At 43.6% G+C, this 13,324-nt stretch overlaps 1 protein-coding gene across 2 annotated transcripts in view; it reads left to right on the plus strand.

Annotated features, from left to right (window-relative positions):
- Positions 1-8,898: 8,898 nt before the first annotated feature.
- ZSWIM8 (zinc finger SWIM-type containing 8) overlaps positions 8,899-13,324 on the plus strand; it is a 58,507-nt gene continuing 54,081 nt past the window's right edge. For both annotated transcript variants that reach the window (XM_032695701.1, XM_032695702.1), the window contains exon 1: positions 8,899-9,574. In XM_032695701.1, coding sequence (XP_032551592.1) covers positions 9,397-9,574 — 178 coding nt within the window. In that variant the 5' untranslated portion in view covers positions 8,899-9,396. The remainder of the gene's footprint in view (positions 9,575-13,324) is intronic.

Genomic DNA, 13,324 nt, shown 5'->3' on the forward strand with positions numbered 1-13,324 from the left:
CTGTGTGGGGCTCTGTCTTATTTTTAATAAAGGAATCTGTTCCAAGGGCAGATTTTAGGATTTTTTTCAGCACTGAATTAAACTAATTAAATTTCTCTATTAATGTTATTTTTAGAGAAGCTTCAACATGCTAAAGCATGTTGCAAAGTCAGCATCATGTTACTGCCACTACAATGAAATGCAACAGTTCTTCAAAGGCCACATTTGAACAGGTAAGGAGCAGGTCAACTCATTGCACTTAACAGACTTTACTTAATATATCAGCTAATTTGTTGTTATAGGTGATCTTTGCATACAACTTGTTCAGTATGGCTTAGTCTCCCTTCAGTCTAGGATTCATGTCTCACCACTCTAAGAGCCAAAGCCAGCCTCTGGAAAAGTGCAAATGGGAGAAGGGAAATGCAGTCTGAATGAGCCATCAATTCAAGAACACTGTTGTACTCTACCTCACCGCCCCACTGCTGAAACTTGAATTTCTGTACAAAAAGGCTTTTTTGAAACATAGTCCAGCTCCTTGCAAGGTGTGTCCTGACTTTCCCAAGTTATTAGGGTTGGACTGGGGCTTGGTGTAGCTGATGCCTGCAGACTCCAAGTATTATAGTGTGTAACTTTTTGTGTGTACTGACTCCAGTCTGCTGATGGGAACCGACATGCACTCACTGAGATAGAACTGCTTGTGGTTAACACTTTCTTTGCTTCATGTCTGCCTTTGGGGTTTTCTAACCCACCTACATTTCCTCTCTTGCTTGTGCAAAACTGGGAAGTAGAGTGCAGGCATTTTAGTTGGCCTTCCATCTGTGGGCACTGGTTCATCACATCAGTTCGGCAGCGCTCTTCTGTAGTCACTGCCAGGGAAAGAAATAACCTTGAAGCTGAGCTGTGGTTAAGGTTACAAGTCTGTCAAATGTTGTTTTGTATTAAAGCATTTGACTGCTGCCTTCATGTGGTAAAAAGGCTTGGGAGGAGTGTTTGGCATGAGCTTACTAATTTCAGATTAACAGCTGTAGCATAGCTTTGGATTTTAAACTGAAATATGAATCAGGAGAAAACTGAGCTTTACTTCATTCTTTACTTTACTAGGATAGCTACCATATTCTTTGGGAGGCAGGAAAGAGGGCATTCAGGTATCACTGCTGATATTAAAAAATTCTCACTTGGGTACGATTTCCTCCTTCTAATGGAGGAAAACAGGATACTGCTCAAGCTGCCTTGCATTGCTGGGCTGGGTCCTGTGCCACTCTTAAACTGGCCTGTCTAGAAGGGGTACCTAGCTTTGTTAGGAGGTTTCTGTGAAATTCTGTTCACACTGCAAAAGTGAAAAGAGGAAGTAGAGCCAGCAAAATGGATTTTTAAGTGTGTGGATGATCCAGCTGGAGTCATGTATTGTTTAGAAAAAACCTTGGAATTAAGATGTGCTAATGGAGGACGGGCATAGGACAGACAAATTCAAACAAATTGGTGAAACACATTCTGCTAGAAAGAAAAGGTACCCTGCTCTTTGCAGATTTTCAAAATTGGCCTGTCACTTGAAAGGAAGAAACAATTGCCTTGGATCAGCTTTACCAAAAGGAAGCTGTGAAGCTGTGTGGCTCTGATGCCAGCTAAACAAGAGGCCTTGTTCCTCCTATCCCTGTATATCTGCACTGGCCTTCATCGCAGGCATCAGGGCATCTGCAGCTCCAGGGGCTGAGCTGGAACAGATGGAACTCAGTGCTGGACTCAGGTTCAGTTGCTACCCAACAGAAGAAAGAAGCGGGCAGGAATTAAAATTTCAGCAAATTAATCCTGTTGAGAGGTGTTTACTGAGCGTGTTTTGATTTCCAGCCTCTGCCAGCCCTGGGGCTCAGAAGCGTGTCAAAGGTTTCCATGAGAAGAGGTCATGCAGTGCTGTGCTGTCCTGTGTGCTCACGTGCTGGCCTGGACAGTGGGCCCTTGTCACTGTGAAGATAGGTAGCGTGGGGGAGATTTAGCATGACACTGTAACTGGACAGCTCAGCTGAAACCACTTTAAAAGTTTATACTTCTCTGTTACTTTCTTGGAAACAGAACAAAACCAAATAACAACAAAGTCCTCTTCTTTGTAATTTAACTAATCTGCTCTGCTTAAAACTGAACTGTATACAAAGAAGAAAATGTGCCTCTAAAGGTTAGTGCCTTACTCTTTTCCCCCCCTCCCCACTTGCATGTACAGGCTTGCTGGAGATAAAGTAGGATTACAACGTCCAGTTGTGGCATGGAGACCTGTTTAAGAAGGCATAAGTGTATTATTCAGACCACTGAATGCTGTGGTTTTCTAGAACCAAACACACTGGAGGAAAGCTCCTTTGCTTCAGGTTTACCATTTCGGTATCTCTAGCAAGACTAAGAAGCAGATTCTGTAATTCAGTACAACTCTACTGAGGTTTCAGCAGGAACCCTTTTGACTCCCCACATATTTAAGCCACAGCAAGGTCGATTAGGACTTGAGAAATCTTTATTGTCATGCAAGGCTCGCCTTCATGGTTACAGGGGTTTAACAATTTGGTTAAACTGATGCAACTTTGTGGCTGACAAAGGGCTGATGCACTGTTTGAATCAGATGAGTTGGGAGTGCGTGCATACAAGATACCTGAAGAGCACGCCACTACTCACTAAACTCCTACTACTATTATATTTAACCATCCTAAATAAATTTGGGTTGCTAGATTCAAAACTAAATGTGATGACACAATTACACAAATTTACTTTTCTTCCCCCAAGAAGACATGAGAAATTACCTTGGGAAATGCATTTAAGTTTTGGATAGTAAGTTTTACAGCACCTTGTCACAGCATTTTGCAAGGACATGGCTGAAAATGAAGATCTGCCTAAAGAAGGCTTTGAGGCAGTGCACTAAACAATGAGCTGTCAGTACCTGCTAAGGGTTGGTCACCTGTCTAGGGAGGAGAGATGACAACAGAAGCAGCTGATTTAATCTGGGGATCCCTAAGTCTCCTAAAAGAGAAGGATCCTGTTCAAAGAGCTTGCCTCCTCAATACATCAGGGATATGAGATCTGCAGGTAAAATGGGTGAACACTCTTTACCTATAAGCATTCAGTTAATTTTAAGGATTGACTGATTTGTTTCATAGAGCACCCTGCAATAGATCCTACTTGCTCAAGTGAGTAGTTCTAGGGAAAAAAAAAATCTTTTCTCTCTCATTTATTACAGAAACAGAAAAGTGACTGAGAATTGTTGTCTCTGTAGCAGCCCAGGTAATTTTCAGTCATCATGACATGCATAATATTTTTCTTAGTGTCTCCTCTTTCTTACACAAGAGGCCAGTTAAACACATGTAACTGGAAGAGTGCTGACCCTTACCCACACTCATGAGCACAAAACTTGTCAAAGTGCGTTTCCTTAAATGGAGTATTGCTGTGTAGTTGTAGCAACCACTACAAAAACTTACTTTTTGTAAGAGTGAACCTTATATTGGTTGGATTGACAATTCGATTGATGACTAAACCTCCCATTGAGATCTGACAGGAGGTAACACTAATTCAATTTTTAAAATAAAACCCCTCACATCCCTAACTCCACAGTTAGATTATTTTTCTGGGGAAAGGCTGTGGAGAATATATACTAATCCATAATATTGTACACTGTTGTTCTTGCATTTTAATATCACTTTTTCTTAGCAATCCTTTATCCCTATTTTTAAATGATAATGTACCTAGTATTTATGTTTTGAAATACTTTGGTGCTGAGAAGCAGCTACAGTGCAAATTTTGCTATGGCCAGTTTCATCTGAAGGGGGAGGTTCCATAGCATGGAGAAAACTTCTGCTTCTGAAGCTGTGAGAAGCATGTAAATACAGCTGAGCATTACTTCAGTTAGCCAAGATCTGCTTGCATATATTGCAGAATATAGTGAATGTTGGTCTTGCCATAAGTGAACGGGCTTCCTATGTCTCCCTAACAGTGATCCTTTACTTACCAGTTGACTGTACCCTCAACAGCAAATACAGAAACCTGTCTTCTGCAGCAAAGGTGTGTCGAGAGTCAGCTACTGCAGCACTTGTGTCTTTTTTTTTTAATTGCCATTTTTGATTTCTAAAACTGTAGATTGATAGAGAAGGAATGTCACATTTAGCAATTTTCCTTGGTTATTTTTTGGCAAACTGAAAATACGTTTTGCTTAATGCCTGCATCAAAAAAGGCTTCTCAGAATACTTAGGAAGCTTTCAAGTGTAACATTGCTAGTTAGGGCAATGTGCTCTCTAGAGAAACTGAGTTGCTGAATTATCAGTTTCCATAAATGATGTATCTGACCTGCTCTCTAGACAAAGGAGATATCATAGTGCTTTCACAATCTTTTCACCTGAGCTAGGGAAATGTCCAAATGTGATATTGACTGAGAAAAAGAGGACTTGCAGTGTAACAGTAGTTTTCTTTCCCCCCTGCAAAATGGAGAACATTTATTTCCAGTTCTCTTTAGCTTGGTGCTTCTATCTGTGAACATATAGTGCATATTAGACCCTGCCAGACTGTCAGCTTTGGTAATAGCAGAAGAAAGAAGGAAGTGTGAAAAAGAAAACAAATGCTACTGCAGGTTAGTGTGAAAGGAAGAGGAAAATATACTTGTAACCTGTGAAATACAAGATGCCAGACAACATATGCTCAGGAATCCTTGCAGGCAATATTATTTGTAAATGCCATCTTATGCTTTCTGAAGAGTAGTAGTTACATTCATACATGAAGTCTCAGCCACAATTGTTGTCTTTATAACAATAATTATAGCAGCTGTTGCAAAGTGTTCCCCTAGTGTCTCCATTTTCCATGTATGCATGTATGTACCAGTCACTTACCCCTTTTGCATAAGGCTTCAATCAGGCAGGTATTCATATTCTCTAAGATTCCGAAGACAGAACCTTGGACAACATCAGTTCCATGTCTCCCATGGAAAGAATTAGTCAAAGATTGAGCATTTTCCAATCTAAATGGAGGAAATCTGTTTTCCAGAGCACGTGATTCCTCAGGGCAGCTTTGCTTTCGGCTTCCTAGTATGCACTGTCTGGAAAAGCTCTGTGCATCCTGCACAGCCATTTGCCTGGTTAGGAGCACAGCAAGGGGCAATGAGCTGTGTGCTGTCCCTTCTTTTGTGCTAAAGCAGTATTTGCTCCATCTGTTTACAGGCCCAGTGTTTTGAAATAATGCTGGTTTGTTATTCTATATCTGTTATTAACAGTGATCAGTGTATCATGAAACAGTGACCTTTCAGGAGGAACAGGGATTCAAAATATAAGAATTAACTGCAGTTTGCCATAGTGTCATAGCGCCAGAGCACAAGAAACTATTATTCTGCACATCTAATATATTACTTAGACACAAAGCCATATGCGTGCTTTAAAAATCTGCCTTTCCTTGTCATTTCTGAGTGCATTATTGCATGCAAAGAGACAATGAAATCCTTGTTGAGTCAGAATGGAACTGAACAGCTGGGTCCCACTGCACCAGCAGTGAAAATCTCTAGAGTGCTGTATTTTGTTATTGAGTCTGTGTTAGATTCAAGCCACAGCAAGCATGTGTTTTTCTTTCAGAAATAAAACCGCGCTGGATATGACTTGAAGAGTAGCTCACGACTCACCCATGGAAAGCAGACACTTCTGGGGTGCAGTGCAGACCCTCTTTGATTTTTAGTCCCCAGTGAGAGCTTAAGACAGGAAACAAATGTAAATGTTGTAATTCTGCTTCAGGGTATGCGTGAGCACTCACATGTGTCTCTCTCATATGGAATGCTGCATTCTGAAAATTGTCTGTTATAGAGGCAGAGAAATTCTGAACAGCAATTTCCTTTCTCTGAAATAAGAGAGAAAGGAAAAAAAAACCCCGTACATCCCTGTAAGGGAGAAACCATCTTAGTGGCAACCTTGTCACCTCTTCAGGATTTCTTATTGAATTCCTTTCTTCCCAGCAGAACAGTGCTGAAATTGTCAGATACTATTTTTCACGGTCTTTTCAGTAGTAACTGTAGTTTTTGTCTGTTGGAAGATCCACGAGAGAAAATACATGCCTGTCTCATGCAATAAGTTGGCTGGAAAAGACATGGATGAGTGCTTATGAACTCCTGTGCCTTTCCAAGCCATAGCCCTGAGGACAAGGAGAAGCAAGTAACCACACCTGCACTCCCTCCTGTTGGCCAGGGGGACAACATACCCAGGCCTGCTCTGCACAAGCCAGAAGACGCTTTTTTATAGTGTCTTGAAATGCAATTAAAGATAAAAGTGCAAATGTTCACTCTCCTTAGCTTGCCTCATTACTTCCATCACCTCACCCATGCTCTCAGCCTGTGATGGTTGAGAAAGTGAAAGCAAGATTTCTTTGGAAATCTCCACAACTTGTGGTATCCCAAAGCTGGAAGAAGAAGGAATGGGAGTGAGGTTTGCTACAATTTAATGCAATCAAACATAATGTGCTGAAGCCCCCTTATAATTTGAAGCATGTCACATTAGTACATCTCCTCCTCTCCTCTGACCTTTCTGGATGTAATGGGTATTCTCTGTTGGATTGGATTTTGGTACAATTCAACAGTGCTGTGTTGCAGACACTGCTGACAAAAGATATTGGTGAGCAGCACCAGGCTTATGGCCTCACTGTGTGTCCCTGCCCATTTCTGTCATTTCAAGTGCCACAACATCTAGGTCAGGGTGCCGAATCTCACCTGTAGTTACCTCTTCATTCCTTGGATGCAATGTGTTTAATTTCTTATTTTGGTTTTCGGTCTGTCTGTTAGGGATTTTTTTCCATCTCCTTTTCCCCCGTCAAAATAAATACACTCCAAAATTTCAGCTGTATTTTTTTATTCTTTGAAATTCCTACAATCTGCTAAATATTTTTTCCTCACCAGGGAAACACTTTTACTGAGGTGAAACCCTTCTTTCATGAAACACTCCAGGAAGTATTATGATACCTTTGTGTATCTTTGTTTTCCCACGTGGCAGAGATTCTCTGCAATGCCCTTGACCCCGAGTGCTGTTGATGTAACCTGACAGAACTCCCATTACCAGGCAGGTGTGTCTGTCTCTCGAATTACTGCTGGTGTGGTGCACTAACAGGTCATTTGGCAATAGAGACCCAGTCAGGCATCAGCACAGGACAACTTTTCTGCAGGATTAGCCAGAACACAACTCAGAGCTTGGCACAGTGTGCTATGGCATGTTGCCCTGCACCTGGCTTGTATAGTGTCCTGCCTCCCTGCGAGTGCACCTATGGAATGTTGGCCTTGGTGTGTTGCAATAGAAAACACGACAAGCCATTTTCATCTCTTTGCTTTCTTTCAGTATTCAGCCCTGCAGACTCTTTCTTTACTGGTAGAAAAGCCACTACTTTCCTTTGCTCAGGGTTCTGGCCCTTCCCAGGAGGGACTGAAGGATCTGACATTCCAACAGGTAAACCGACCTCTTACAGTGGAAGGACACTGCAGTGATGCACCTTTGTGTTCCAAATCTTACACTGATAATCACTGCAACTGTAAGAACAAGCCATGTAGTAAGTTTCCTTTAAGATCCAAGAAGCATGTCTTAGCACCCTCCATGAGGACCCATCAATTAATGTAATTTTTTTTTGATCGAGTACTATAGATGAGGCAGATGGTGAGTATTCCTAGATGCGGTTCGGTCTCTCTCAGCTCTAGGGTTACTATTTCTAAGTGTGTCGTTCTTTTTCCCTGTCATTTGGTTTGTTCCCTCTGTACAGACATGGGGAGGGAGGTGCAGGTCCAGCTGTTTGGCTGATGTGTATTCAAAGAGAAAGCTTATCCTTTGGTATTTTACCAGTCAACTCTCACAATTAAGCAATGAACTAGACCTCCAAAAAAAACGAATTAGGAAAAAAAAAATTACAAATAACCTCACTCCCGCAGACTTCAGAGTGGGTAGGACCTGAAAACCTTACCTAACCTGCGCAGCTCCTCTTGGAACTGGCAAGGGAGTTACTTTTTTTGAATTTTGGAGTTGTTCAGGCCCTGCAGCTCCCCAGATACCTCCTTCCCTTCTCCTGTTGGGAGAGCGAGGGGCTTTCTCGGCCCGGGCAAGGCGGTCCCTGCACTTAGACGGTTATTCCTGAACAGGACTCACTCGAGCCACGTTCCGTTCATTTCCTTTGTCTTCTTCCCTTAGTCTTCTCTCCTGCTTTTTGTTCCCCTTCTAACAGAAGACATTACTGAGAACTCAGATATTTCTTTCCTTCCCAATCGGATGATCCCAGCTGGGTCATTTCTACCTCACACAACTGATCCGCGGCGCGTTCCGGGGGCAACCCGCGCCCCCATTTCAGCACCACTCGCGCTCTCCCGCTGCCTTTGGCGGTACGGGCACAACGTGGTTTATTACAGCCCCTCCGAGCGGCCTGCTGGGTGCGAAGCGGTAGCCAGATCCCGGCAGAGCAGCCGGCGCGCCCCCCATTCCCACGTTCCCGGGGCCGGGAATTCCCGCACTCCGTCCCGCCCGGCGCTCCCGGCGTGCGGCGCGCGGCGGAAGCCGGAAGCGCGGGTGCGGAAGCGGCGCTCAGCTGGCGGGGGGTGTCGCAGGTGAAGCTGGGAAGCGCGGAGCCATCTTGGTGCCCGCGCCGGGCAGCGCCGGGACCCGCCGGGGCCGCGAACCGCCGGGCTCGGGGGCATCCAGAGGGGCCCGCGGGCCATGGGCTCGTAGAGACACCGCGGCGCCACCGCCACCGCAGCGGCGACAGGCTGCCCCCGCCCCGCCCGCCGGGACCAGCGCCGGCAGCTCCCCGCCGGCCGCCGCCCGCGCCCCCGTGAGGCCGGAGCCGCCGCCCGCCCGAGCCGCGCCGGTGCCCGCCGGTGTCGCGCCGGTGCCGAGCCGCCGGGAGGTCGCGCCGCCCCCCTGCGGGCGCTGCGGCCCCGTCGGGCCGTTCTGCAGCCCCCGGAGCGGGAGGGAAGTTGTTCCCCGGCGGGTCCCGGCGCTGCCCCCGGTTCCTGCGCCGGGAGTGAGACAAGCACAACCCCAGGGAGCCCGGCCCTGCGCACAGACACCTCCCGGAGGAGGAAGGCGGCCCCTTCCCTCGCCCTGCAGCGCCGGACCCTCGGTGTGCCCGCGGCACCTGTCCCGCCGGGAGGCAGCTCTCACGGACCCACCAGTCCCCTCCGCCTCAAGTACATTCTGTGGACATAAGCATTTTTTAACTTTTTAAAGAACTTTTTTTTTTCCCTCCACCCCCTGGGATTTTTACGAGCTTCCCCATAGTTATTTCCTGCTTCTCCCACCTCAGCCAGCGCTTTGTTTTTTCTTGGCACCGTAGAATGGGGATCGAATCAAAATCGAGATTTTAAGCATTGTAGGAGTCCTCAAGTCCATTCACCTGTTAAAAGTGAGCAGTGCTGTTTCTGTCTTTCTTTTTCCCCCACGTCGCCTGTCGGATGTGATGGAACTCATGTTCGCAGAGTGGGAGGACGGGGAGAGGTTTTCATTTGAAGACTCCGATCGCTTTGAGGAAGACTCTCTTTGTTCCTTCATCTCTGAGGCAGAGAGCCTTTGCCAGAACTGGAGAGGATGGAGGAAGCAGTCGGCTGGACCCAATTCTCCCACTGTCAAAATGAAAGGTAAGGTCACGCGGATGCATTGGGGTATTCTTTGGAAGTTGTGGGGCAAGGGAGAGGGGTGGTAGGTGACGAGATCTGCCGTAGGAATGTCAAAGCAGCAAAGAGAAGCACATGTAGGATCATTGTCAGGATAAGTTTTGACCACAGATTGAAGCTGAAAGTTTACCGGGAATCTTAAGACAAAGCTGTCTTTTGGGTGAGTTTTCACCTGCATGTGCTCTGTAGTATTGTGATGCTGCCCTTCTGAGTAGGTTCTGTGTGATTGCTCTTGGAAATCCAAAAGCAGTTTTCTATGAACAAACTGCAGACTGGCCTGGGAATAACTGTGCTTTTGTTGAAGTACACCAGGCTTTCAGAGAGGTTTTTTTAACTTCTATGAAGCTACTCATGTAAAGCCATGTAAGCTGTCATTGTATAGAGCAGTCCTTTTTCCTTGCCTGATTCTTGACATTTCACGTTTTTCTAGTAAATTAGCTCTTTATGTTGCAGTAGTAGAGCAAGAGGGCCTTAAGACTCTCACAAAGAAGTCAGCAAACAACAGTGTGCCTGTTTCAAGACTTATTTCCTTTCTGTTGATAGTAACTTATTTTTAATAGCAGACAGGGAAATAAGTAACACTAGCAATTAAAATTTGTTTTTAATTATCATATTGCTACTAGCTCTTTGCTTGATTTTTTTTCTTTTTAATGAAACTTAATTTCTCTCGTTATCCCACTGCATTGTGATCCTGGAATTCAGGCGGTGTTTACATCAAGCAGAGCCAGATACACAGTTAACAGAAATTACACAAGCTTTTTCCACTCTTCCTTTCATGTCCTTCTGTTTCTTCGGCCCAGTCTCAGTACTTTTCCTGTTATTGCTGACCTTTGTGACCATTACCTGCCTCTTTAATATCTCCCTGTGTGGAACTGCAGAACTTCATTCTTTTCTGAATGTTGGCCTTACATGAACAGAGAATGCAATTTATACTGAATTGTGATGAAATCTGGCCATGGTGTTCTATGGACAAATGTTCAGTTGTCACTGGTTCAGTACCAGAAAGTACACTTTGCATTAAACATAGAACAGAGCAGCTTAAATTTTAATTTTTTAATAAATTTAAACTGTCCCAAGTTCTGCATATGAAATCTCCAGCGTCTCCTGATTAGTCAGGGTTAGAGTTGACAGTAAGATGAAAACTGAAAAACCCAACCTAACCCCAAACAAGGGAGAGAGAAATGCTGAATACATGTCAAATTGGATAGCACTCTTGGATCCTGCTACTGGGGTGCACTGGTTTTTAGTATGGAACATTCTGCTGGTGTAAAGACGGGGAACTGTTGGCATGTTTTTAAAAGCTGTGAGTGTGGAGATGTGGAGGCACAGGGCAAAGCTTATATACTTCATGGTTTTGCTTTAGGTCTTGTTGTACGTGTTAACTTGCTGGAAAGAAGCTAAAGTATTGCAAACGTACTGGTGTGGAAATAAAGATCTCTAGTTTGTCAGAGGTGTATGAAATGATGTTTGCAAAGGTGATTGTTTCTGTTCAGCTTGGAGAAGCTTTTAGCCAACTTCTTGAGTGTATGATTGTGTGTTCTTTTGGGTCTTGACCTAGTTCCTTTAGCTCTCTTGACCGAATTACAGGCAAGCAGCAGTTGCTCTCTCTGCTGTCATCCACTTGTTGAGTTACAATGAAAAGTCGGCTTCAGTAGATTTTGCATATTTGCAATCCTCAGTCTCTTTTCTGACAGGCGAAACACAATAGCTAACATTATTGTTGTGATAGTTGTAATTGTTTACACCATATTGAGATGTTACTCTTCTGGATTCTGCAAACCTGCATAGGCAAGGCTTGTATTGCTTGTACTTGGTTCATATATTTTAGGTTTTATCTGTAGAGAAAATTAATTCCTTTATATGAGAGTTGTACTTTAACAAGAGGGACATGCTGAAAGGATACCGTGGCCTGCTTTAAGGTCCTTGCCTTAAATGCCCAGGCTCTGGTTGGAGTTATATTGAGAAGCATGTGAATGTGGATTTGCTGCCTAAATAATTATTTATTCACTCTACAAAGTCACATATGATCTTACCAATACGGAACACTTGTAGGGACTTTACTGTACACAGCATGTTGCAAGTGAATCTGGTCTGATGTGGGTTCTGTCATCTGGGCTCTCCTTGGATTTCAGAACTATTGTACCGATTTTGTTATTTTTAATACCTCTTTTTGACAGTGTCTTTTAGTCAGAAAATACAGTTTGTATTGAGAACTTGCTGGGTCCTGAGGTTGTCAGTTGTAATGAGTAATTTCAGATGTGATAATTCTGAATTGAGCTGTGTGGTTTTATTTCCACAGTTTGCCATTTTACTGTGCCTTTGCAAACAAAAAATGAAGTTAGACACTAGGTTCTTCTGTGTTAAATGCTAAGAGAAAACAAGAGGAACTGTATTCTGTTAGCCTTTTCCTGCAGTTTGGAGCTTAGCCTGTGTTTTGGTTTGGAATCAGTCAGACAAGTTATGTAATAGAAAGCATTTTTAGGTTTTTCAGCTGTTTTTGGTTTGTCCTTGTGAGTGTACAGTTCTTCATTAATTAGTTCAGAGAGACTCCCCCTGAGACTGATGGAAGTGCTGTTGGCTGAGGAGTCCTCTTAAACAAACAGCTTGCATACTTTTTATGTTCAAAAGGCTTTCTTACCTTTTGCAAGTTTTTATTTTCTTCTTGGGTATTTTTAGTATTATTATATGCTTGCTGTAAATTTAACAATAAGGCTTGGGGTAGCTTGTTGCAAATAAATACAGTATTCATGGCAGAGCGTTGCCAGAAAGATGAGTTAGTCACGTCACTCCATTGGCTTGTTAGATATCTTTAGGAGTTACATTAGAAAAATAGAATAATTGGTTGATTTTTTCCTCATTTCATTTTTGTTATGGAAAAGTTCTCGTATAGTTTTCCTATATTACACTGTAGAAAGGAATTTTCTCCTTAAATATAGAATTGCAAAGGTGAAGGCAGAATACATTGTGTCCACTTCATGGATGCCCACTTCGTTGGATTTTGAAACTGCTCTCCACTGATTCACCTGTACTGAAATCCTGGAGGAAGCATGTCAGTTTTGGGAGCACCAGGAGTCCTGTCATAATTTTGAGCATTTATTTTAGGAGTGACTTGTTCTCTTGCTAGACTGCCTTGATTCCTTGCGTTACCCCTTGTTGTTTAAATTTTGAGTGGGCTCATGCTTCTGACTGATACTTGGCCATTGCCTGTGCATACCATTGACCAGAGGCTCTCAGCTGCACAAGCAGACAGGGGATTCTGCTCTGAACTTCAGGTGAATGGGTGTTTTTAAAAACAATGTCCTTGCAATGTATTCAAAACCATCTGGTTCTTCAAGTTGGTTTATGGCTCCCACTCGCTTTCTTCTGTATGAAATTACATTCCACCCTTTTGCTGCCTCTCTGCCAACGAATGCACCCACTTGCCTTTTCTCCACTTTTCTGGACAGTCTTTTTCATTGGTAATTGAAGTAAGTCTGGTGTTTCTGCAGATGTTTTGTCATCAGTTATCTTCACATGAGGATTTTTGTGATAGAGGTTATAAGAATAAATGTTCAAGTACACTTATTATCTCTTCAAACTCACTGAGGCTTGCTTTCTTCTTGAAAGCTTCTAAGGTTTCCCACCCTTAATCCTTTCTATTTCACAGTTTCTGAAGCATAAATGTTTACCAAACACTTAAGAAGTTGCCATTGATACTGTAGGATTGCTAAATAG

This window comes from Chiroxiphia lanceolata, chromosome 8 (genome assembly GCF_009829145.1).
Source record: "Chiroxiphia lanceolata isolate bChiLan1 chromosome 8, bChiLan1.pri, whole genome shotgun sequence".
In the NCBI taxonomy this organism is placed as follows: Eukaryota; Metazoa; Chordata; class Aves; order Passeriformes; family Pipridae; genus Chiroxiphia; species Chiroxiphia lanceolata.